Source organism: Emydura macquarii, unplaced genomic scaffold (genome assembly GCF_026122565.2).
Source record: "Emydura macquarii macquarii isolate MOO-44397 ecotype Brisbane River unplaced genomic scaffold, CSIRO-AGI_Emac_v2 contig_561, whole genome shotgun sequence".
In the NCBI taxonomy this organism is placed as follows: domain Eukaryota; kingdom Metazoa; phylum Chordata; order Testudines; family Chelidae; genus Emydura; species Emydura macquarii.
Genome location: NW_027130698.1, coordinates 9,303,306 through 9,328,999, shown reverse-complemented (window position 1 = coordinate 9,328,999; position 25,694 = coordinate 9,303,306). Strand labels below are relative to the sequence as shown.

Genomic DNA, 25,694 nt, shown 5'->3' with positions numbered 1-25,694 from the left:
CGCTGATGGTGATGGGCCAAATCTGGCCTCTGTCTATCCAGCACTGAATGTTTATGGGGCTAGCTCTGTAACTGTTTAGATCAACAGAAGGCTCTCGAAAAGCCAAAGGACAGTGCTGCCTTCTTTTCTTTATGGCCACTGGTCTCAGTAAGGGACAGTGCAGAGCTGCACTAGTCCAAGGGATGGGCGTTTTCGAGGAGGCTAGGGCCATGGATATGCATGTGGCCCTGAGTGAATCACACCCAAGAAATGTTCTGTCTACTCTTCTTCTTACAGGGCTGGGGCAGGATCTTGGTCCCTTTCAGAGAGTGTGCCCCCAGTGGGATGCTCAAAGCAAGCAGACACCACATTCCTTGGGCTACAAGAGCTGATTTTCTTGTGCCTTTCCCTTCCCACACACTTGCCATAGTCCAGCCCTTTGTTTTTGTGTATTCTCTTCTCATGGCTTTTGGTGGGCACCTTCCACATTTGTACAAGACGCATCAGATTCATATTCCCTTGGGAAGCATATTGGCTTAGTTTAAAAACAAATGCTTTTCATTTGTATTGGGAGTTCACATGCATGCTTGACTTTCTTAGACCGGGTCTTCACTACAAACTTTTACTGGCATAACTATGTTGAGCAGGGATGTGATCTCTGGCAGCCAACGCCTCCAGTGTCGATGCAATCATGCCGCCGGAACTGTGCTTTTGCTTATATCACTCCTGGGCTGGAGTAAGCTGTCCTGGCAAAAGCACAGGTTTGTTGGTATAAGCTGCATCCATGCTAGGAGTGCTTTGCTGGTGTACCATAGTAGTACTGTGATACTAGCAAAGTACTTTTCTTGTACACGAGGCCATAATAATAGCATTGCCATAATATAACTCACTGAAATGCAGTGTGTGTGTGTGTGTGTGTGTGTGTGTGTATGGGGGGGGGGAGGAGAGGGACGCATGCACGCGTCTGTCTGTCTGTCTATATGGGGAGGGTTAGCATCCCATAATTATGATTACTTTGGACTGTCCCTTTCCTTTCCAGGAAGATGTTCTCACCAGTGCACCAGTTCTGATGAGCACCCTCCAATCCCATTAGCTCCATTGGGAGTTGTCTCCTAGGATTGATAGTGGGGGGTGGGGATAAGAAAAAAGCAAGAAAAAAGAATTCAAGGCAACGTTTTCAACAGTGCGCACAGGCAACTAGGGCATATACAATCAGTGGCTTAGACACACAAATTGAGGATTGGGAATGCTTATTGGTACTTCCATATGTGCAAAAATTCTTGGGGGCTCTAGAAAATTTTGCCCTGGATGTGCATAAACATTAATTTTTAAAAGGTTCTGGAATATGAATACAACAAAAAATATTTGACAAAAATATCAGAAAATGGTTACAGTTAGTTTTATTTTCTATGTGATGCTAATAGGGTTTTTTTATATAAAAATGATCCTGAGTGAATTTATGAGATCCAAGATAAAATTATCTGCTATATAATAACCTTCTCTTCTCACCTTGTTTAATTACTGTTAGAATGACATAGACCCAAACCTAACCTGTCATTCAATAGAAAGAATATCTTGCTTTTCTTATTGGTTTCATTCTATTGTACCGTCTTACAGATTACTGCTGTTTTCTAATTACAAAATACTCAGGTGGTAGAAGACAAACGCTGTTGTTTTCCCCTTTCTCCATCTCCTCCTTCCACCCCCAAACCTTGCAGTGGTAATTCTGTCTGGTAATTACTCTGTGGGAATCTGGCAAGTAATGATCCCTCTTTACAAAGAAGAAGTGAAAGATCAGAAACAGCTTTTCTTGAATCAGCCTGGCAGCCATGTGAGAGCTCAGAGTCTGAAACACTTCCAGAACCACAGTTTTTCACACAGAGCGTCTAGACGCTTGCAGGACACATTTTAAAAGGACAGCAAAATCTTTTCTCTGAAAAATCTATTTTAAATTCCTTCTCAAATGTGACTAGTTGAAGATGTTCTGAGCGGATGCATGGTCTTAGTCTGTTTTTATGCAAACATTACAAACTGGAAGAAATTAACTTGCTAAATATGACTCTCACCCTTTAGATGATGAATTTTCATCACTGTCTTGTCAAATAGCAATATTAATCCTACACAGTTTCTCAGTGTGTGCTCAGATACAGCAGAATATAATCTGGGCAGTTAGATTGTAAACTCCTCAGGACAGAGACTTTTTGTTCCTTGTTTATATAGCATCTAGCACAATGGGGTACTGCTCCATGACGGGTATTCTTGTGTGTTACCACAATACAAATAATAATATTGTAGAGATAGTATATTTTAGTGGTAGAACATGCAACTGTTATTCAGAACTCATGAATTCTATTCATGGTTCTGCCACTGACTCAGTGCATGACTTTAGGCAAGATATTTAACTTAGATGCCTTAGCTTCTTTATTTTTAAGAATGATAGGATCATGTTTACCTACCTCACAGAAGTGTTGAGCATAACTAACTTAATATATGGCATTGTGCTGCTGTGCTTTCGTTGTGCTTGGTTGTTCATGTTGTTGGCTTTTTTAAACCATCTGAAGTTTGCCTAAAACATATGGGATAAGCACCTGTTTAAGTGTTTTATACCAATCCAAATAAACAAACAAACAAATTAAATGTGTGTAAAACAACCTCTAATTCCCCCTATGAAAAAATGGTACCAAAGTGTGAAGTATTGTTAAAAGTCAGAGCATGAAGAAATGGCTGAAGATAGATGTGTCACTTATTTTATTAATTAAGCTGGTTAGTCAGTTTTGCCCAAGGATACAAACGCACACATTTCCCTTTGGCTTGTGTGTGTGTTCGTGCGGGGAAGGGATTTATATTGTTTATTTTATGCCACTATGATGACAATGAATATTTTATTTTTATTTTTACGATTGTAGGTTTAGATTGCAAGCTTCTCCGAGAGCCTGGCTGGAAAACCCGCACAGTTATTTCCTTGCTCCTACTTACACTATTTCATCCCTGGCCATTTGTTCAGAGTTTTGTTTATTTGACAGCAAAGTGATTTCTTTTGTAGTGAGAAGGAAGCTCCTTTGTTGATTATTGAAACTTGAAAATTAAAGAAAACAAAAGCACAGGCAAAATTTCTCATGGCAAGAATTGGGCCTGGAACTTACTGGACCTTATAATTTTTTGAATGAACATTTAGGAAAGTTAAAAAACATAAAAGGACATTTTGCCCAGTTCTGCCTCCTTTGGTGCCATCTCTGAAGCATTGGTAACATATGCTTCTGCACCCTAAGGGAAGGAAAGGAAAGCTCCGTGGGATGGGAGATAACAAGCATTCTGGTAAATGGTCTCTTGCATATTTGTTTTGCTTCAGAAACATTTCCATTGTAAGTATGCAAGGTATTTAATAAGCCAAAGAAAGAAATTAGAGGAAAGGTCAGTTAGTTACTTATCATATACAGTGCGGCTGAGTAAATCCAAGCCCACCCACATCCAGACAAAGGCTAATACATACCCTATGAAGTAGAAAGCTGACCTCCTTCTTGGGGTCTGGCTTTGTAATCAGTCACTCAGGACAAACACAACGTAAGACACAGCCTAAGCCTTTTCCTTGGCTTGAGTCCCTTTAAAGCTCCTATCATAGGCCCTGATCCAGCAGAATACTGGAGCACGTTTCACTTTAAACACATGAATGGTAGTTGAATTCAGTGGAAGTACTCACATGCTTGAAGTGAACACCGGATTGGCACCTTAGTAAAAACTCCCTGGTCCCAGATCCTTGTTCTTCTGCCAGAGTGTTACTCTCACTTTCTTACTGAGCCACACCAGCCCAATGAGATAAAAGTTAACCAGCAACCTGTTGCAGGGTGCCACCACCTATTGGCAAGGTGGGGCAATAGCAGAATCCTTCCATCCTACTACACCAAATGCACATATGAATTTATGTCCAAACCAAGTAGAAATGGATGAGTGGTCCTAAGGTACATTTGGATTCCTATGGATCTTGCAACATAGATTAAAAATAGACGTGCATTGCGGACCATTGTTTAGAATTCTCAGCAGGTCCACTGGCCAAAATACAATGGAAACATGCAAACAGTCTCTTTCCTGTTATATTGCCATACCCCAGCTGTCTGTCAGGAAGAGTAGTGAAAAGGACAGAAGAGGAAAACAATGAGTGATGTCCTGGGCACAGAACTGTGAAAAGCCAATACTGATGACGTGTCTGTGGGCAATGGATTGTCCAGGTGGAGAAATGCAGAAAGATCATTATGTTACTAAGGCCAAAGAAGTGATGCATAGTTTACTGAAGTCAGTCACAATCTTTTCTTACTTCTGCTACAGAAGTCCAGGGGTTATACCTGCTAAGAAATGCTATAGCAATGCTTTTGTTTAAGCTATCATCACTCTTTTCTAAACCCAGTTGTTCCACCCAAGTTTTAATGTGCGCTCTTACTTATTCCTGTAGGGAAGAATCTTGAGACCTTTTCCCCCATCATTCAAGCAAAGCTCCCACTGAAGTTGATGGAAATAGTAAGGCTCCCCAGGATTCAGCCCAGAGTCAAGCACAGGTGAACACTCAGTAACTATTGAAGGAGTTTCTCACTAGTCTAATGTGATCTTCATTTCATAAAACTAAATACAGGGACTTGGAATGGTCTATGCTGAATTATGCCTGACTTCTTAATACTATCATCCACACTTCCATATGCTAGTGCTTTCATAGCATGCACAAATCCTGCCACCGGACGCGCAAACGGCGCTGACCGCAAATCCACAGAGTAGGGATTTGCACATCGACAATAAATGCTGATTTGAAGGACCCAGTGCAGAATTTAGATATCTTATTAAGACTCTCAGGTTTGAAAATTGTGCTTTGTATATGGAGTGTTACTTCTAAAACACGACCTTTTCAAAATCCCCATAAAACTATTTAGATTTCCATTTCTGCTATTTTCTCTGAGTCAGCAGATGCACTATATTGATTTGCCCTACAAAACATTTTTGTTTGTGCTTGGTCAAAGCAGAATATACACACAGGTGTGTGAGATAATTGATAATATTGATTATATGACTGTATTGATAATACATCAGATGTTAATTTATATCATTTTCTGTAATGAACAATAATGTCATTCCTACACTGTAGCACCATATAAAAATCTCAATCATTATCATCTTAGAGTCTGATTATCTTAGCCTTAGAGATGCCCAAAACTATTCTTGGCACAAAATTATTTGGGGTAATGATATGAGCCATTTCATTAGGTGAGGACACTGATATTGATTAACAGTTGTTATACGGTATCAGAATACTGTGTTCTATTGAGTTAAGGAGAATCAAAAGAGACTCTGTTGTGTCTGGTATGTGGCAAAACTTTATGACCAAAAAGTAAGAATCATTGGTCCCAACTGGAGGTCTACAATATTCTTAGAAAAGAAGAATTTAATCAGAGCGTGGCTTAATATTACCAATTGAAACAGTTTTAGAAGCTTTTAATGGTAGGACTTTCAAACCTTATGTTAGAGGGAACTTTGGTTAATTAAGAAATAAAACAAACAAACAACCCAGCAACACCTATGCCAGCCATGGACTTCAGATGAATTAGGATGGGAGGGTGCACAGCACACCTTGTTGCTGAGTGCCATGCATTTGATGCTCATGGACTGGTATAACAGTCTTCAGGGAAAACCCCAACACCTAGATTACCTAGGTTGTTTTGGTGGATGCCAGAGGAGGGATCCAGACTCTGTCACACCCTAACTGCAGGGTTGGTGAGCTTACTGGTGGAGGGGTTTGTAACCTGCCGGTCGGAGGGTACTGAATTTCTGTTTTACACTGCCCTTTTTCATGCTGGTATTTTGAATTCTTTTGTGTTTGTTCCAATATTAACCATCCCTCTGGTTTTGGCAGCACATCACGAGACAGACTTTCTTTGGGGGAAACCATGGCCACAAGTTGCATATTCTGGGCCCACAAGTGACCACTGAAGGGTGGAGCCAATTGCTGCCACGCTTCAGGGTAGAGGAAGCATGACGGCACAGACATCGTACCAAGGGAATACCCTGAGATTGGTTGCTGCTGGTGTTCGGCTCCATGGAGTACAGGCGGTTTTCCCACATCTAGTAGCAGTGCATCTGGGAGAGCATGATCTCATTTCCAGAACTACTGGGAGTCTCCCTGCGAGAGTCAGAGTCATTTGGAGGCGCCTCAGCATTTCCCCTGCTCCCTGTTGGGATGGTCTGTCTTACTCCGGAAAATGGGCGCCACAAGACAGGCTGGGATTGATTTGGAGCTGCAAGTTTTAATCTGCACCTCTGCTTCTCAATTACAATAGCACTACAACTGATCACATGGTTGATGTAACACTTCTGGGCTAAGTGCTGTTGATCAAATATCCAAGTGTGCATTGCTATTTAGGAGTGCAATTTTTGCAAGTATCAGGATAACAATGTGGAACAGAAATTTGTTCCCTTTCTACAACAAAAATAACCACTATCTGCATCAGTGAGCCAGTATGAAAGTGCAAAAAGCAGGAAGAATTCTGCACTCCTGCTCTTGAGACTTTCCTCTGGTTCCACCAGCCTGCCAAAACCAGTCGTCAGTGTGATTGCTGTTGAGAGACAGCAACTCATCCTAGCTGATAGAAGTATGTTGCTAGTGCTGCTTCAGCTGTTGTTGCCTAGGGACACTGACATCCAATCCTAGGAGAAATGCTCGTTCTACTAGAGTTCTTTTAGAAAGGCACTTCTTAAAGGGTCTGATCCCTTTCCTTTATCAGACTCCTATATTTCTGCTGACAAAAAAAAGTTTCTATACTGTATCAAAATGTGTGTGTGATCCTCATCCCCATATTATCTGGGCAAATGGCACTCAGAAAGCACAACGCTGTGAGTGAGAAAGCCCAGACAGAAATCCTTAAGACATTCTGTCTACTGTTGTTTCCCATCACAGTCATTTTACATCCTCTTGGAAATCTTCCTCATACTTCGTTCTGCTCTATTAATTTTTTGTCACACAACACTCAGGTAGGACCTCTATCTTTTTAGCCATGCCTGATACCTTACCAGAAGCTGACCTAGCTTAGCTGCCTGTTTTCAGTCATTTAGAAGATTAATGCTAGTGATGCATCTTCTAGGCAAACTACAACTCACCATATATCTGTAGGGACATGTTATCTTTTTCTTTCATTCAGATCTCTCAATGCCTTTTGGGTCTTTCAGAATGCCTCAGATAGCATGAGATATAAAACTAAACCACAGCATCATCATATGAGTATTAAATTAACAGATTCATAGAATTTATGGGCATAAGAGACAATTATGATCAGCTAGTCTGACTTTCTGCATAACACAGACCAAAGAACTTCACCCACTAATCCCAAAGTCAATTCACCACTGACCCAAGTCACCTCAATGGAATAACACTCAGTTACTTCACCAGTGAATTTTGCCTCTAATCTGAAAATGAAAATGTTGGGTCCTGACAAAACTGGATTATTTCTGTGTTTATAGGGTATCTTAATACTTGGAAGTCGCTTTTGCTGTCAATTCTTTCCATATCTCCAGCTAGACTCCAGCATTACTACTCCAATTTATTAAGCACTAAATGCCCAGTCTTCTGGGTGCTGAGCATCTCCTGAGATCAATAGGAGGAGAGGTCATTCAGCATCTACCAAGACTGGACCCTGATTCAAACCAGAGAGGGCCTAAAATTTCTCAGGGAATAAAAACAACCACAAGGAGAACTCTACACAAAGCAGCATCTCTCCTTCCTGACACAGAGAAAAACTGAATTTGTTGCATTAAGAGTCCCTGCCAGTCCAGCCTGAACAATCGAGGGCTTGCTTTCCGAGCCAGTCAGCTAATTAACAAAGAAGCGTGAGTGGAATTTTTGGACAAAGGAATATCCTGCATTTCATCTACAGGCTGTGTGGTTTAAAGAGAGCACATCAATGCCTCATAACACAAGAGTCCATACAGATCCATAAAACTTTAAGAACACATTTTTAAACACATTTTAAAGATTTTTTCCTTTGGCTCCTGGTAGCTGCCCGGCCCTGTTCAGTTACAGTCCTGCTTCAGGCGACAAGAAACTCAGACCTGGTAATTCTTAAAAGTTTCTCTGATGGCAAATTAGTGTCACTGCAGTTCTATACAGTGGCGAAAAAGAAAGCAACAAAAGACGCTATCTTTCATCTTGGGTCTATCTGACAATTCTTTTTACAAGATGGATCCAATGTATTGTACCATATTTAATCAAGAAGTATGGAAAATTGGGATAAGAAAGAAGTAAACAGAGAGCTAGCTGCATTACCAGGCTTAAAGAACTGGATGAATGGATCTCAGCATGCTTGCACTGGGAGCACAAAATACGTAGTTTGTTAGTTTCCTGGCTAGCGAGCATTAAAGGGGTAGCAGCCATGGGCAAGAATAGTTATTCAAGTCCTTTCCTTTAACTTCCCCAAACACAGGGAACAGCAGCGATCTTCAAACCACTTATTGTATGATATGTTTACAATACTTCCTGTAAGAGTCTTGTCCTTTTCCCCTTCTTTCACACAATCACCAGTAGTAAAATTAGTGACAAGATGAGCTACCTCTAAGATGTGCGCCAATTAATCCATCTGCCACGTGGTGCTAGTCTGAGCACCCAGACACAATTAACTGGTAGGTGTGGCACAAAGGGGGCTTAGCGTGGGTCAGGCAATGGCCTCTAATGTTCCATAAAATAAGAAGTTTAAAAAGTGTTTTCTAAGCAGGAATGACTCCATGAAACATTTTCTTTTCTTAATTCTTGTGAATAGGTTCAATTTCATGGCAGAAATAAAACAAATGAAAAGTAAAACAGACTTGTTGAAGCCAGTCTTCCCAGGTACAGCACACTGATGGTCTCCACCATCACCCAGATTACTGCACTCAAGTCTGCATTTTTACAGGTGTTCTAATTGTCCTAAGTTCATCAGGTCTCCCTAGGTCATACTCTCCAAAAGCCAGGCCTCTCTTGGATTTTATCCGAGGGGTGGTGCTCTCTCTTGGGTGCCACCATCACTGTCTCTATTTAACACAGAAGAGAAATGCGTCCATTTATTACTTAAAGATGGCTCACCTGTCTTAGTACTTTGGCTCCGTGTGTAAAATATTTTTTCCTCACAGTCATTAATCAGCAGCTCACTCCATAAACCAGGTTTGTTCTGATTTTCTAATAAATTACAAATTGGTCTAATTCACTTCTTCTGTCTGATCTCCTCTAGTCAATTTCATTAATTGAAATGACTGGCTTCCCTTTAAAACAGCTCATTTTCTTCAGTGGAATCTATTTGTGCTCACTATATTGTTTTTATTTTCTTCCATATCTTTCTTGCCCTCCTTCATATTATCCATCCAGACACCGAAACTCCATTCAACTTTGATCTGTCCTGCAGTAACTGGAAGCTGCTATTTCCATGGTAAACAATGACAACCAGAAGTGACAGCCAGCACTGACCCAGCAACATGTGTCACGACTCACCACTCTCTCTCCAGCTCCCAATTCCTCATGGCCTCCAGAAAGGATTGTTTTCTGCCAGCTTATCATCATAATTAATTAATCCTTAGCAGACTGCTTACCAAGTGGCTACAGGCTGTATCTTTGTTAATTGGGAGAGTTTTAGTTCCGTTGATCAGCTTTCTAACCTTTACAACAACAGTATTTTAGCATAAGATTAACGCTCATCAGTATTATGGACAGAATGCTTTTCAAAGCTCCCACTTCTTCTCAACACTGAGCACCCAATCTAAAACTCTAAGACTCCCAGCATGCAGCTAGAATGGCAGGACCTGATTTTCAGAATTGCTGAGACCACAGCTGCATGGCTCAGTACTTAGAAGACAGACCTGAAAATCAGAGGTTTTTTTCCTGACTCTTCCATTAACTTCCTGTGTGACATTAGGTAATCACAAGCTACCTGTGCCTTCTCCATACCCGTCTGCTTTGAAACACTCTGAATGATATGGATTATATCCGCTCAAAGTATTATTTATACATTTAGGTGCTCAGTTGGCATGTGAGCCAAAACAAGATGAATTTCAGAAGCCTTCGTGCTAGCAGCTGAAAAGGAATGTATTGATCATTTGTCATTTGTTTAATTACATCCCACTTCCATAAAGTATACTTGATATACTACTTGACTGCAACTTAAAATAGCAGTTCACTTGAGCATATTATATCTCCCCATTTGTGTACTTAGCTAAAGAGGGAGAGGGGTTCTAGTTTTGTAAGAACACATCCACCACCCTGCTCTTGCAGTAACAATGACTAATGTTAAATTGCATCAGAACCATTAAGGATTTGAGGCTTTAGGCAGATGTTTACAGTGCCTTTGCCTTAGTCTGGCCCTGACTCATTCTTTAATATCACAACCAGATTACTTCTCAGTTCAACAGCAAATGAAGCTAACAAGCAAAACTGGACAGTATGTTCATTTGGGGAATCAGATGGGGGAGCAGACAGATTATAAATGAGGTAACATCTTTTTAGATTCAGATCTTGGTAAACCATAATAAAGGGCAAAGAATATAAAGAAAATGTTAGTACAGTGAAAGTGGGGGAGGTGGGGTAGTAGAAACTGAATAAATAGTATGGATGAAAACAGCAAGGGCTCCATAATGAGATGGGCATAATATTTTAGATCAGTGGTTCCCAACCTTTTTGGCTCACGGGCCACAGATACCATTTTTATAACCCTGAAGGGCCACCAATCTCCGCTATCTCCCTCCTCGTTGATCTCCCATCTTCCTGGCTGCAGCAAGGAAACCATACGCGTCCTGTAGGCCTGTGCGCTTCAGCTGGGTCCCTAGGCAGTGGACCCCAGCGCCTAGGGACCTATGCAGAGCGCTTTGCCATGCGCCCTGCTACAGCCAGGGGGAGAGAAGCACTGATTTCCCATCCCCTTGGCTGCAGTAAGAATCCTGCACCGGTCTTGTAGCCCCGCGACAATGCACTCCGCCTGGGTTCTTAGGCAACGTCTCCCTTCTGCAGCCGGGGGGGGGGGGGGGGGGGCGGACTACGGGCCACTTTGAAAGACCCCGTGGGCCATGGTTTGGGAACCACTCTTTTAGATAGAAGTCCTATGAGAAAATTGCATCATCTCATTATCTTGAGTTATTGTCTATTCTTTTAAGTGTGTAACACTTGAATTTTTCAGCTAAAGTAATTAATTTTAGCATTGCCTAAGCATCTCTGGGAAAGAATCTCTTGCCAGGTCTTGATAAAATCAATCAATCAATCAATCACCTCACTCATATTCTGTTTTCATTCATTTAGAATTTATGCTCATTGTGCTACTGAAGCAAACATCAAATTGAATGCAAGTTTCGTGTCTGTCCTCCACAAAATATAAGGGATAAATTGTTCTTTAGATGCACCTAGGATTAGGAGATTGTTTTTGGCAGGTTATTCCCATGCTGATGTTCTTTTTTTGTTTTTCTGTCCTTTTCCTCTGCATTGCATTACCAAAACATACTCAGTTGATGGACTGTAGCTTCTTGGAGTTTTGTTAGCTTTGATATCTGCATGAGATGTACTTTGTTATATTGAACAGCATCTGTATACAGATAAACAGCAGTAATTTACAGATTAAACTATTTAAGTAGACTTTGAACTGCTGATTTTTATTTTATATAGTCAACAAAGCAAGCAGAATGTTACTTTGAGAAAACAGCAAGGCATCTCTATGGAAAAATAATTTACACCAATGTCTTATAACTTTGGATTAGGAAGCCCATCTGCATGACCAACTGCACATAAAGTACCATCAGGGCAATATTTCTGGTGACAGAACAAGAGAATCCATACTCTCGTGCTAGGGGATTGACATTAGGAAAGGAAACATTTATATTATAATGAACTGAAATGTTTTCCTATTCTTTAAATGTAATACTGCAGGGTGATTTATTTTTTTTAAAAATCAGGACAAGGTAATTGATCTTATTTTAATGTCCACTATTGTAAACAACCTGAAGAGAGACAAGTTGTGGTGAACTTTATCCACTCCTTGGTGTGTTTCTTTAGTCCCTTGACACGCCTTCAAGGAGAAATACAGGGCTCAAGCTGTTTCTAATGAAGCCAATAGCAAAACTCTGATTGATTTCAAATGTTGGCAGGAAAGTTTTGTAGTGTCTTCAGCTGGGGAGGGTGCTTCCATATAGAGAGAACACACACCACCCAGGCTGGAAATGCACAAGTTTTCTGTGGATTTTACTGAACTGAAGTACAAATGCTCCTCCTGACCTCACAGCTAAGACTGATGACCGACATGGAGAGGTTTTGCTGAAATTGTAGTTCCCTTTTTGGAGGTTTCCCTCTTTTATTATTCTACAACATCAATTACAGGAGCTTTTTCCCTTAGAATAGTTTTGATATCTAACTACATGCACTGATAAGGTCATTTATGCCAGAGGATATTTTCAATGGAAAAGCGGCGAGATTTACAACATAGGAGTTCTCTGAAGCCATACAACAGTGCAAAAATACTAATATACTTTAGTGCCTTTAACCTCTTGTTCCGTACAGTTTAAATTCCTGCATCAACTTTGCTGTTCTAGTTTAAAACTGTTCTCCACTTCACACCCCACCGGCTGTCCTAGAACTCTCTCACCATTGGGACATAACCTGAATTCTGAGGGCGGAAGGTTGCTACTGTATGCCATTGTTGCTAGAAAACTGCTGCAGAGAAGGGAAAGTGAATAAAAACGGGAAGACACAAGAAAACTGTTCCATGTAAAATAAATTAGGATACTAGCATGGATTCTGTAATTCTATTAAAGTATCATAAACAGTAATGCACTTATTTTAGTGCCTAGGTTCCCAAAGACAAAATGCACAATTACTGCATTATCACATGGTAGCGAACATATTATGAAAGCATTATCACACTGTTATCTTGTAGCTGGGGTGAAATATCCAATCAACAGTCTAGGTAATAAGGTATTAAGAATTACTGTAGAGCACTACATTTTCCCATGATCTAGAACTTCTATCATATTATGCTTCTCCCAATGCTAAGCCTAATTAAAACCCTAAATAAAGCAATCCTCCATGAGTCAATGCTCTTGTGCCCTATATTAATAAGAGTTTCTAGATGCTGCTGCTACACATAAAAATGAAAATTTCTTTAAATTTTCATAATTTTGGTTATCCTGAGAAGACTTATTCCTGACCTGAGATCTTGCTCTTCTGTTTTCCAGTAGGATTCTCTTAATTATCACATCATAGCAGAAACAAAATCTGCTGATTAAGGAGGAGCAGTACTACCTGCAATCTGAAGAGATTCACAAGGACTTACAGCTGTGCTGGGTTTGGCCCTGGCTCTCTGTACTCCCCATACTAAAAGGCAGGGCTTTTTCTACAACAAAACAGGTAGGGAATATATTTGCCAATTCCTAAACATGGCAGACATCTGTAGGGCCCTAGTAATCTGGCACAGAGAAGCCAGTGCTCTTTATGCTCTTCTGCCCAAGATTTCCTTCTTGAGGAATTCCCCACAGAGTTCTGTGTGTGCACATTGTTCAGTGTGCACATGAAGCCCTTAGAAGAGACAGTGATGAGATTTGGCCTGAAGTGTTTTCAGTCTGCTCATGACATCCAGCTGTATATCACCATCGTGCCCTGGATGAAATGTGCAATTGGGTGTGTCTGCTACTGTCCAGGCAAGATCAGGGTGTGGAGAAAAGTGGGTTGGCCAAGAATCAGTTCAGATAAAACTTAAGATGATTCTGATGGATTAGAGGAAGCAGCCTGAGGATTGGCATATCCCTCTCTACCCCCTAATTAAGGGTGTTCATCCATCTTTTGTCAACAAAGTTCACATCTTACATTGGTGATTTGTGTGAGCTGTTCATTAGTTTCCAGCTGTCTTCAGCAACTAGAAACAGAAATGCTTTTTTCCCCCTTCTTCTAAATCTGGTCAGGAGATTGCAAAATTTCCCCACAGATGCAGATTTGCTACTGTGGTCCATGTCTTTGGTACTTTAGATTAGTGGTTTTCAATCTGTGGTCCACAGAGCCCTGTTTAACATTTCCAAAGGGGTCTGGCACCTCCATTCAAAATTTTTTAGGGGGCCGCAAATGAAAAAAGGTTAAAAACCAGTGCGTTAGATGCACTCTACATATTATTGCACTGTAAATCCATTTGGATGTGGACGCCAGTGCAGAAGGCCCATTTATTAAAAGCAATGTCTCAGCAAGAGCTTGTGCCACATGTGCACTGGGATCTGCACTGGCAACCTGTCGTCTTCCATATGGAATTATAAAGGCTTGATATTACCTATATTTCCCTACATAATTTGGGACCTACCAGCCTGAGAGGTCATCTCTTCCCCGATGTAATATTGCCATCATATAAATTAGCAGAAGTGCTTCAGCTGGAATTCCCTGGGTATATATTAAGAAAGGGACCTGCTAGAAGGCATTCTCCATGTAAGTCCCTCACCCACATTGTCCAAAATAGCTCAAGTTTGGTGATGTTCTGGGCATACTACAAAGCTAGTTTTTCTGAGCAAGCATTTGGAGTGCTTGGAAGTGGGTCCAGAGCTTTTGTGGGTACCTGGGAGGTGGAGAGATTTTGTTTTGCAATGTTTCCCTTCATGACTGACTGTTTTATGTGGGAGGGGTTTGAAACTATTTTGATTTACTTGCTATGGTGGGTATTTTTAATTTCTGCAGGGCATCTAAAGCCTGGAATTGGTGTTTAATGTTCCTTAAGGAAACATAGTTTCCAAACTTTATGCCCCTGTGAATTCCTTTAAACAACAATTTCACTTATAAATTTCATGCCTCTTACAGATACTACTTTTGTAACTATGGTAAACTGCAAAATGGAGCATTCACTAAAAGGTGAGGCACATACACGGTTTTCTAATGTGCTGGATTTTAAGAGAACATGTTTTAGAATTTACCTTGGATGATAATCTGGAGTCACCCATGATGTACATCCACGCTTCATAAAAGGTCAGACGAATGCTAATTTACTTACTAAATGCTTACTGCAGACTAATCAAAATGGGGAAAAGCGACTTAATGAAATCAGATCAGAAGCTTGATAATTAGTTATCAACAAAGACTAACATATAACTCAGTAAGTAACTGAAGAATTGGGATTCTAATCTAAAATTTACAGCTTTCACTGAAGTGCCATCTTGCCACCCAATCAGCCATTTGCTACAACAATATTTTGAAACACGCACCAGCAGCAAATTACCTGCTCTCTTAAATAGCCCACTGCACAGGCAAATAACTGCCAAATGTCTGAGGCATGTCAACAGAAGCGAATTCATCATTCAGCACTGCTTAGTTAGTGATTAATAATTCCAACTAAACTTCTGTTTTACAGCAACTGTGGGTTTTGTTATAGTCTCTTCTGGCTAAACTGCTGTATAAATCATAAAATGTTGCTAATCTGAACCACTTGAGAACAGGCTTTTACCTCGGATGTATGGACGGGGCTTTGCAATCAAGAATTAAATTTCCAGAATCTGCATCAACAAATACAGCAGCATACATACATGTACCCCTACAGTCAGTGACCTAGATACTGATTGCATCACACCTGTATAAATCTAATGTAACTCCACTGAAGAAAATCCACTCCAGATTTACATCAGTATACTTGAGACCAGAATCCAGCCCACTCTTCAATAGTTTGTTTTATTCATTTCGGCAGTCTGTATTAAGAGTATTAAGACCCCGATCCAAAGGCCACTGAAATCAATGGGAAGCCTCCCTAGCATGTGGTTTTCCCAGTGACTTAGGGCATTTGGATCAGGCCCTAAAATAGATAGTTCAAAACAATGGAGAGGATTCCACTCCAGCTAGACCGTGAATTCAGTGCTCCAATCCTGCTCCAATTGAAGACAGTGGCAAACGCCCCATTGATGTCAAAGAGAGCAGGATCAAGACAAGTATGTCAGTCTAGTAAAGAGCTGGTCTCCTGCAAGTGATTGAGCAACCAACTAGAAACCATTGTATTAATTTAACAATACAATGGAGTTGTCTAGATGTTCCATGCTGTAAAGCACTCTGCTTCCTATATCACTAGCCTGAATCTGGAGAGAGAATCATAGAGTTGGAAGGGACCTCAGGAGGTATCTAGTCCAACCCCCTGCTCAAAGCAGGACTAACCTCAGCTAAATCATCCCAGCCAGGGCTTTGTCAAGCTGCAGCTTAAAAACCTCCAAAGATGGAGATTCTACCACCTCCCTAGGTAACCCATTCCAGTGCTTCACCACCCTCCTAGTGAAAAACCTTTTCCTAATGTCCAACCTAGACCTTCCCCACTGCAACTTGAGACCATTGCTCCTTGTTCTGTCATCTGCCACCACTGAGAACAGCCTAGCTCCATCCTGCCTGGAACCCCCTTTCAGGTAGTTAAAGGCTGCTATCAAATCCCCCCTCATTCTTCTCTTCTGCAGACTTAACAAACCTAGTTCCCTCAGCCTCTCCTCATAAATCTTGTGCAGTAAAATGAGCATGTGTCCATACAAATGGTGACTAGTGCATAAATATACATTTTAAAATCATGACTGAGTGGAATACAGCGTCTCAATTCAGCCTGTGAAGGTCTGCATCAAAGTCACCACTACTGACGGGAAATGAGAAGCAATCAAAATAAGTTCATGATGCGTTCAGGGACGGGTCAGATCCATGAAGTGCAGAGACAAAAAAAACTTTCCCTTACTTCACAGTTGATGGATCCAGGGCACTAGCTCTGGTCCATCATGTTGATTTTGCTCTGGAAAACTGACCTGGGCATATTTCATAGTGTTTAGAATAAAGAGTTATTCTTTATAATCAATTAAAACCCAACAACCTCCAAAACTCCAGGATCATTGTATTCCTGCAGATGCCAGCTTGTAACACACTTTGTAAATTGCCTGCTAGATCATGAAAATTGAGCAGCATTGATAAATGAGCTATATTTTGCCAGGCTTCAGTCTTGAACAGATGGATTTACATATTCCACTAACTAATGTCAGAGAGATAGTTCACAGACTGCCAAATGTTATATGAAATGTTACCAAACAAATGAAAGGATCTTGTTTAAAGTGTCCCAGTAAATTCCCATCATGTTGACTAGAAGATTATCCTGCCATGTATAACCTTTTTTTATATACTGTTTTGTCTTGGTTCAAAATTGCTTAGGCTCATAATTGTCATTTTTAAATGCCTCCTTACTTTAATGCCTGTATGTAGCAACAAGTAAATCTACAATGCTCAGCACGCTCAGTTCCATCTCTTACATCCTCATGTCACTTAGAGATTTTTTTATAATATTGTGCAATGCCATTTAATAAAAAATAAATCAGATCTTGGATGGATCTATCTTAGAGTTTTATATGGCTGCCCATCATTGTGGTATCTGATCACTTTCCTTATGAAATCAATAGCAAAGCAAAGCCCTACTGGACTTCATGGAGTCTCTAAGACTTCTCCGTTTATAGGCTCAGAACTCCGATTGACACAGGTCTCTTTTTGGGGAAGAGTTGGGAGAGATTTAGGAATAAAAGAGATGTTCGAAATATGAGTGTTATTTATGGGAGAGGGGTTTTCTCAAAGAGGGAGGCTTTGTATTGTTTCCCTAGACTGTGGATTTGCCTGATCACCTCAGAGAGATTGCTTCATAGCTGGATTCCTTCGGCAGAGAATGCTTTTCCCCACCGCTCAGGTGCTTCATCCTGGGCCCTGTGAGCTGCATTGTCTAGAGGAATGCAGCTGTCATGGGGATTCATAGACTGAAATTTGGTTTTGATGTTGCTGCGGCTAGATCCATTAATTGCTTTGACAATTAGGACCAGTGCCTTAAACTGGCATACAAAGTGGACTGGGAGCTGGTGGAGAAACTTGAGCACAGGACTGATGTGTTCATGGTAGCCTGAGCCATGAAGGTAGGCATCTGCATTTTTTACCAGCTGGAGCCTGCGCATCATCTTCACATTCAGCTTCAGATACAATGAGGTACAGTAATCCAGCCCAGACGTGACAAATGAATGGATCACTGTGGCCAGGTCCTCATCCAGGAGGAAAGGACAAAGTTTCCTAGTGAACTGGAGGTGGGAAAGGCCTTTTTAAGAAACTGATGCTACCTGGTCACTCCAGCATAATGAAGAGAGACTTCAATGAATGGGTGCAATGCACCTTTACTGGAAGATGGACACCACGTCTTGGTCAGTTCTTTGAAGTCTTTCCCCTTTCAACCAATATCACTTTGGTCTTATCTGGGTTCAGCTTGAGCCAGCCACTCTTCATCCAAGAACCAATTTCCTGTAGGCATTCTGACATTGTAGTAGTGGTGATGGTTGCATCAGTGGAGAATGAGATATATAGTTGAGTGTCATCAGCAGACTGTTGGCAGCTAAGCCCATGTATAGGAGTACAGGCCGACATTAGGTCTGAGTGAACTACGGTTTTAAATTGAGTTTGGAGAGTAGCCTGAGCAACAGGCTCAAAGAACGTAATCAAAAAGAATGAAATCATGAGAAAGGAGGATTGATTGGGTTAACCTTGTCATGACCGTGGAAATATCAGTGTAATTTAAGATTTGGGTTGGGGTCATCAAAATTTTAAAAAATTGGGTATCAGATGCAGTAAATTACTGGTTTGTTTAATATATTATAAAGAAATGCTTAGTCCAGTAGTGAGGGAGAAATATGGCAAAATGAAATAAGGAAACCTTGAAGAAAGAGGCCCAGTCATTAATCGTGTCTTAACTGGGGCAGAGGATGGGTTCAGCCCTAAACAGCTTCACCTGGCCTCAGCTAAGATCCCATAACCAGCAATGATCTCACTAGTGTATACAAAGCAAGGTTTTTCTAGGGGTTCTTTGTGAGAGCTTTCCCTTACCGCTGTGGAGTTATGCCTTGGGGGGAGGTGTCTCCTGAGTTTGATCTGGTTGTAAGTATTTTGGCCAATGGTTATAACTGTTGTTGCTAGGGTACAGAATATGGGTGTGTGTATATGCCTGTGCGTGTGTTTTGGATGTAACAAACACCAAGTGGCCTTTGAACTAATAAAGGAATATTTGTGTGGAAATAGAGTCATGGTAAATTTGAATGTAATTATTAGGAAAATTATTTCCAACACCACAGCCTCTTACTATCTCTACCAGGGATTGTATGGATCTCTGCAGGTGAGGCCCTTCAGGAGGAGAAGCATTTACCCATCACCACTCTGAGTTCTGCTGGAGAGGAACAACTGAAGCCACTGTAGTGCTGAGCCACGTACTCCTGCTAAGTCACGTAGGTGTGTTAGCTGTACCTTGTGGCACACTGAGTCGAAGGCTGCAGAGAGATCTAGCAATGTGAGCATGAAGATCTTACCTATGTCCACTGCCTAAGGAGGTAGTCTTTTAGTACCACTAGAACGGTCTCTGTGCTGTGCCCTCTCTGAACTCTGATTATGACGCATCCAGGATTTTGACTGATATCACACATTGATGGAGGTTGGTGATTACTACTTTCTTGTGGATGCAAAGTAATACCAGCTCTGGCTATGTATACACCGATGGCGGCAAATTCGCCGCCGTCAAATCAATTTTTCTGGATTGATTGAGCGGCAGTGAAGACATGCTCAATCGATCCGGAAGTCGATCTATTAAAACCACCGCCAAAAAAAGTGTAGCACTGTGTCAACGGGAACGCATTTCCCATTGGCGCAGCGCAGTGGAGACGGGCACTAAAGGGAAGTAACAAAGTCAATGGGAGTTATGCAAGCTGCTCTGCATAGCTTGCATAACTCCCGTCAACTACTGCTGAATTTTGTTGGCAGTGTAGACCTGCCCTCAATCACAGCCAACATACACTGCCCATACCTTTTGAATAGCAACCATACGACTACAATTCACATTCAACAGAGCTGGGGGAAGCAATCATCTTAGCTGTGGGTCAAACTTGGTACATTATACATTAGGCCAGAATTAAATCTCCAGGTGTTACTATATTATAAATAAATAATAGCAAATGCCTGTTCAGACCATTAAGAATATTATAGTTACTTTTCTATTTAAATTTTAGGGACAGCAGAATTTTCAGAAGGCAGTGGCTTGGCTAAGAAGGGTGTGTAACTATTCTATTAGCAGCAGACAAGATTGATGGCACTCCTTTAAACAGAGTTGAACAAACAATAGAAAAAAATTTCCCTGAATATTCATTCCAATCAGAAGATAATTCTGATCTGTCCAGATCAGTGACACTTCTGCATTCGCTTTCTATACACATTTGAGTGATCTAGCACAAATATATGCAAAAAATGAGTCTCAGTCCAATGTATTAGACTATTCACTGAAGGCAGATTTTGGGTAGTATTCAACTATAGCATCTGCAACTCTTGCTGCATTGGTTAATTAGACGATTCACCCAGTCACAAAAAAGAAAGAATACTATCCAACACTGCATACATTATGGGTATTCACAACAAACTAGGAACAAATCTTCTGCAAACCAAAAATGATTCATTGTATAAATTTGTGCACAACTCTCAACAACAAAGAAATGTAAGACTGTAAGGGTTTTTGCAAATAATTCATGTACAGAAGTAAAAGCAAAATGTGTTGGATAAATTAATTGCTGTAAATAGTTTACTGACTCTAATTTCATATTTCAAAATAACTATTTATTTTATTAATTTAAGAAACAAGGGAGGGGAACCATTTTCCTACCTCTTCCAGGGCCCATAACGAATCAACCAGAGGCTTGATCTTCTTCTCATTGTACAGTGTTATGAGTTTGTCCATTATACCCTTAATTAGGCCACCTCGGCCCTGTTTGAAAAGTAGATTTAGCAGAGAAAATCCAGCAATTACTTTATTCTCTTCATACAGCTTGATAGGGTTCACTTTCTCAACCTGCCACCACTGGAGAGGAACAAATGGCATGATGGTTAGAAGAACAAACTAACACCTAGGCAAAAGGGTTCACAATACTACAATGTATGCAAATAGCTCCCATGAGAGAATACATAAGTGTAGCATAAGGGTTCTCTGCAAACATGACACAGCACTTGATCAAAAGCCCATTCACTTCAAGAAAAAACACAGCAAAAATACAGAGGCACTGTTGTTTTGTTTACAGCTCAAGGGTTATGGCGAAGGAGAGAGGATTCATGAAAGAAAAGTGTGAACAATAGTAGCAGAAAGGCACAATATGAGGAAATAGCTGCATGGAAAACGGAACTGTCTGATGTGAAGAAATTGGACATAAAATTGTTTTTTGTGCCCAAATTCCAAAATTTCCCGAGCTGCCTTATCTTAGCCACATGGTTTGCACAAAAAATGGGGTAGACAGACGTGGCTACCTGATTTGCATGTGAAGGTCAAATGCAAGTTTTTGTTGGGCAAATGTAGACAATTGGTAGGATGAATTGTCCTGTGGCTAAGGGGAAGGATTTAGAAGTCCTGAATTCTATTCCTGGCTCTACCACAGTCTTCCTTTGGTACTTTAGGGAAGCCCTGTAACCCCTCTGTAAAACCCCTTAACCTTACTTCCTTCCTAATAACCCAACCCACCAAAAATGGAACATAAACCATACTGGTGCTCTTGCTGCTCTGTCTAACTCCTGCTGAAGTCTTGGACATGGATATGTTTGTGTGTCTTGTCTGATCTCTAATGACATTATTTTGTTCACTGTAGCCTCAGGGCAGTCTTGTGAGCGAGATTATTTTATTTTGCTTTATGCTAGTCAAGGGAAATTTTTAATGAAAAAAATTCTTATGGTTTTTGGTAACTTAATTTTCCGTGTTAATTAGATGAGTGTAAAAAAGCAGTTTACATTTGTAGAACGATTCAATATACTACTTAAAATTTTTATTAAATATTCCCCCATGATTGCTTTTTCAGCTTCCAGAGGTGGCATTATTCCCTCCACTATCCATTACAAAGCAGCTATTGGCTCATTCTGGTCTAAGGCTTTTTAACATAGGCCTGGACATGTTGATCAAGGCTTTTGTTTTAGCCTACACTTTCAGTACATCTATCACAGTAGTTCCAAGGCACCTGGTTGCAAGACCATTACAATATGCAGCACGCTTGGGTACCAAGGTTTTAATCTGGTTACGAAACACAGTTCCAGCCCCCCCCAGTGGTTTGTATTAGAACTCTTCAACAAGTCTCTCGTTCTCCTGCCTTCTCTTCAGATGAAGAATCAGTAGCTCAAGGAACTGAGATCAATGTAACTGTTGTTCTCTTCCAAAACCTACAGTCGCTGCTAGATGGGACCAGTAGGAGCCAATTTCAACCTTAAATTTCCACCAGGGCAGTTACACTACCAATTGCAAACCATGTGATGACCCGTCTCCCTGACTTATTACATGTGTAATGTGGAGGGGCCATAGGAAAGCTCACCTTGTCTTGGGCTCAAAAACAAACCAAGGCAGTGACAGAGACAATGGAATACCGTAGAGCCGTGGTTCCCAACCTGTGGCCCAGGGACCAAAAGTGGCCTGCGGGAGCTTTCAAAGTGGCCCGCGGCTCCCCTTCCACTGGCTGAAGAAGGGAGCCGCTGCCTAAGGACCCAGGTGCAGCGTGTTGCTGTGGGACTAAAAGACTGGTGCGGGCTCCTTGCTGCGGCCCAGGGGATGGGAGATCAGTAACTAGCGTATCTCATGTCAACCCAGTGCGGCAGTGGAGACCAGGCCTGAGTGATCTAGATTAAAGCTAGCTTGGGTATGTCTACACAAGCGGCAATCACACTCCATGATTGCAGTGTAGACATGGCTAAATTAATTCCTAGGACTCTTCTGTAAACCTGGACATGACGGATCATCAGCTGATCATCCTTGAATTCACACCACTATACTGACAGACTCTTCAGAGAAGGAAAGAACCCCCTATGACTACAGTTGTATTGTGGATATGACACGCTTCTACCAGATCAGAAAACAGACAAAAGCTAAACCATAAATGTAAGATATACAATGACTTTACACAGATTATGGCAGCTCAAATACTTATTGCATTCAGAGCAGATGCTTGTCTAGCTGTCATACCAAAAGAAAAACACTATGTTTTACCACACCAGGCCAGGACACACTCTGTTTAACACTCTTCATTTGCACTGCTGTGGTGTTATATATCGGAGTTAGTAAACAATGGAATGAGAGAAATTAGGTTGCTGTTGGTAATGATGAAATAAGCTGCTAAAAATAATGGGTTTAGGAGATAAATGCTAATAAGTGCAGTATAACAGAGCCACAGGAGTACTGTACTTACTGATTTTGCAAAGCTAAAGAAGCTTTTTGTTTCCCCAGTAACCATGTTAGAGGAGCCTGAAAAAGAAAGAACACATACATTTAGGCACCCCTCATAACATGCCAACAAATTAAGCCATTAAATGATCTGATTAAAAAATCACTTTTCTATTTGTGCTTTGGCAAAACTTTTTTTTTTTCCAAATTGCATAAGATTTAATGATTGCTAGACCTTTGATTGGTATATCCATGATAAAATGAAGTCAAGTTGATAGCAGCCTACACATTTCAAGAACAAAAGAAAGATTTGTTCATACTAAATGACAGCTAAGCTTTTATTATTTCTGAGATTAGAAAAACCAGCTATTCAGCCTCACAGAAAGATGTCGTGAACAAGCAGACCAGATAATATTAGGTATTTTGGTAGCAAATCTCTTCAATAATTCTATTTCTCCCTATTACAGTTTCTTCTCTACCATTATAGTTTAGCAGGTGAGTGGTAGCAATAACCATATCAACTTCCCCTCTCTTCCAGTCTTCAGAGATATGTAGTCTCTCTAACTCTCCTCTTCCAGAGCTGGGAATGTCACTGTTACTGTTTCATTAGCAATAAGTTATGTGGCAGACAGGCAGGCCAAGTTCTATTATTAAATATGCTGAGTGGCCAGTGGTACGTGTTGAGACTCTAAAACTTAAGATTTAGCAGTCTGGATTCAGCTTGCACTGCGTGGTGTCAAAGCAAACTAAGTCCCTCCTGACTCTTTCTATAGTTCCACGCATCATACTACAGTTACTTCTGCCAAACTGCTAGCTTCCTGTGGCCTGAGGAATAAGAGATCCAAAGTCGTTCCCCAAACTTGTTCCTTCTATGTGGCCAAGTGATGTTCAACTATCTGAACCATACAGCAAGTTCCATCTTCGGACATTTTGAAAAGACAAATTGCTTTGTAGTAACTAGCTTCTCCTAAATTTGTAGCCAATGAAGAGTTCAGCTTCACAGAGACCCTTGATTGAAATGAGTGAACTGACAAAGTGTAACATGACAAATACATACACTCTCCATACTCCCCAGTGAGAATTTAGACGTTTGGATGTTTTAAAGGGTGTTTCCATGTTGCTAGAAGGGGTTGGCAAATTGGTATTTTTGAAATAAACTCTTAATTGTTTTACGTTTTTACTCACCGTATAAAATGTAAGTCCCAAGTGGTTTGAGAAGACTGAGGCCTTTTCCAGTATTTTCTCCACACAGACAATCCAGAACGATATCTACTCCTTCTGCGGAGATTCTAAGACACAAGAAAGGCAAATCTCACATTGCAACAGGACTCAAGACTTCATTTCTTTTAACCTCTCTACTATAGGATGATTGTTTACATAGCACCCACAGTTTTCAAGGCACTTTAGAGCTTATTATTTAAGGTTAAGATTTGCAAAAGCAACTAATAATTTTGGGCACTTCAGTTATGAAGTGCTCGACTTGACCCATTTTAGGAACACCTGATTCTTGAAAGGGCTTAGCATTCATCCTCTGAAAACCAGATGTCTCCACGTGGGTGTGCAACAATGGAAACACCTAAGATCAATAGTCACTTTTGAACAACTTGACCTAATGCCTGAGCCCAGCCACACACAGTCATGTTAAGTAGTAACTTACTCCACAATTAATCTCATTGAAGTTAATGGGGCTATTTGTAATACTTGATGTGAGTAAAGATGTCAGAATCTGGCCTGAAATAAACACATGTATATGAGATGGAGAAGGAGTTGCAGCAAAAAAAAGGAAAGTGTTTAGTAAATGACTTGTTAGCTACACTATTTTTATTTATTTCTTTCCTCTGTAAAAAATGAATGCAGAAGAAAATTATTGTGGAATAATCAGAATGCTATAGGTGGTACACATAATTATGGAGGAAAGTGAAGTTTGGCTTAACTGAGATTTGACTGGAATAGTATATTTCAGGATGATAAAATATGTATATCTATCTGAGCAATAGTGATGTAACCAGAACAACTGAGAGACAGAAGCAGGAGAAGATGGAAATTACACGCTGTAAATCTATAGCACAGAGAGAATGTGGATTGTGAGGAGAGATAAAACTCATTATTTATCACTATTACTCTTTTACAGGGAAAGATGAGGATCTAAAATATGGAGGTTATGGAGATAAATCAAGAAGAGTTTATGCAGATCAGAGAGGCCTGTAAAAGACTTGAGCTTGGATCACGGGAATTTTAGTTATCTGGACAACTGACTATAATAATAGCATTAGTCTATTTCATAGAAGGTATCAACCACAAAGCAGAAGTGCTGTGGGACTGTTTGCTCACAATATGGCTCAATCCTCTTCATGTGTCATTCAAGTCAACAGCCCCAATTCTCTTCTTACACTGGTGCAAATCAACAGTAACTTCACTGAGGTCAATGAAGTTACACCAGTGGGAAGCCAGTGTGAGATGAGAATCCAGTGCAAAGATGCTACGTAGGTGACGAAGGTCTGAGTCTGCACTCAGACACATGGGGAT

General features: G+C 40.7%; 1 protein-coding gene across 1 annotated transcript in view; it reads right to left on the bottom strand.

The window, feature by feature from the left end:
• The window catches only part of VAT1L (vesicle amine transport 1 like), a 76,114-nt gene that overhangs the window by 17,942 nt on the left and 32,478 nt on the right, over positions 1–25,694 (bottom strand). Inside the window, exons 5-7 of the mRNA XM_067540117.1 lie at positions 24,354–24,457; positions 23,194–23,249; positions 20,646–20,840 (exon numbers count right to left, since the gene is read on the bottom strand). Of these exons, the coding sequence (XP_067396218.1) occupies positions 20,646–20,840; positions 23,194–23,249; positions 24,354–24,457 (355 nt within the window). The remainder of the gene's footprint in view (positions 1–20,645; positions 20,841–23,193; positions 23,250–24,353; positions 24,458–25,694) is intronic.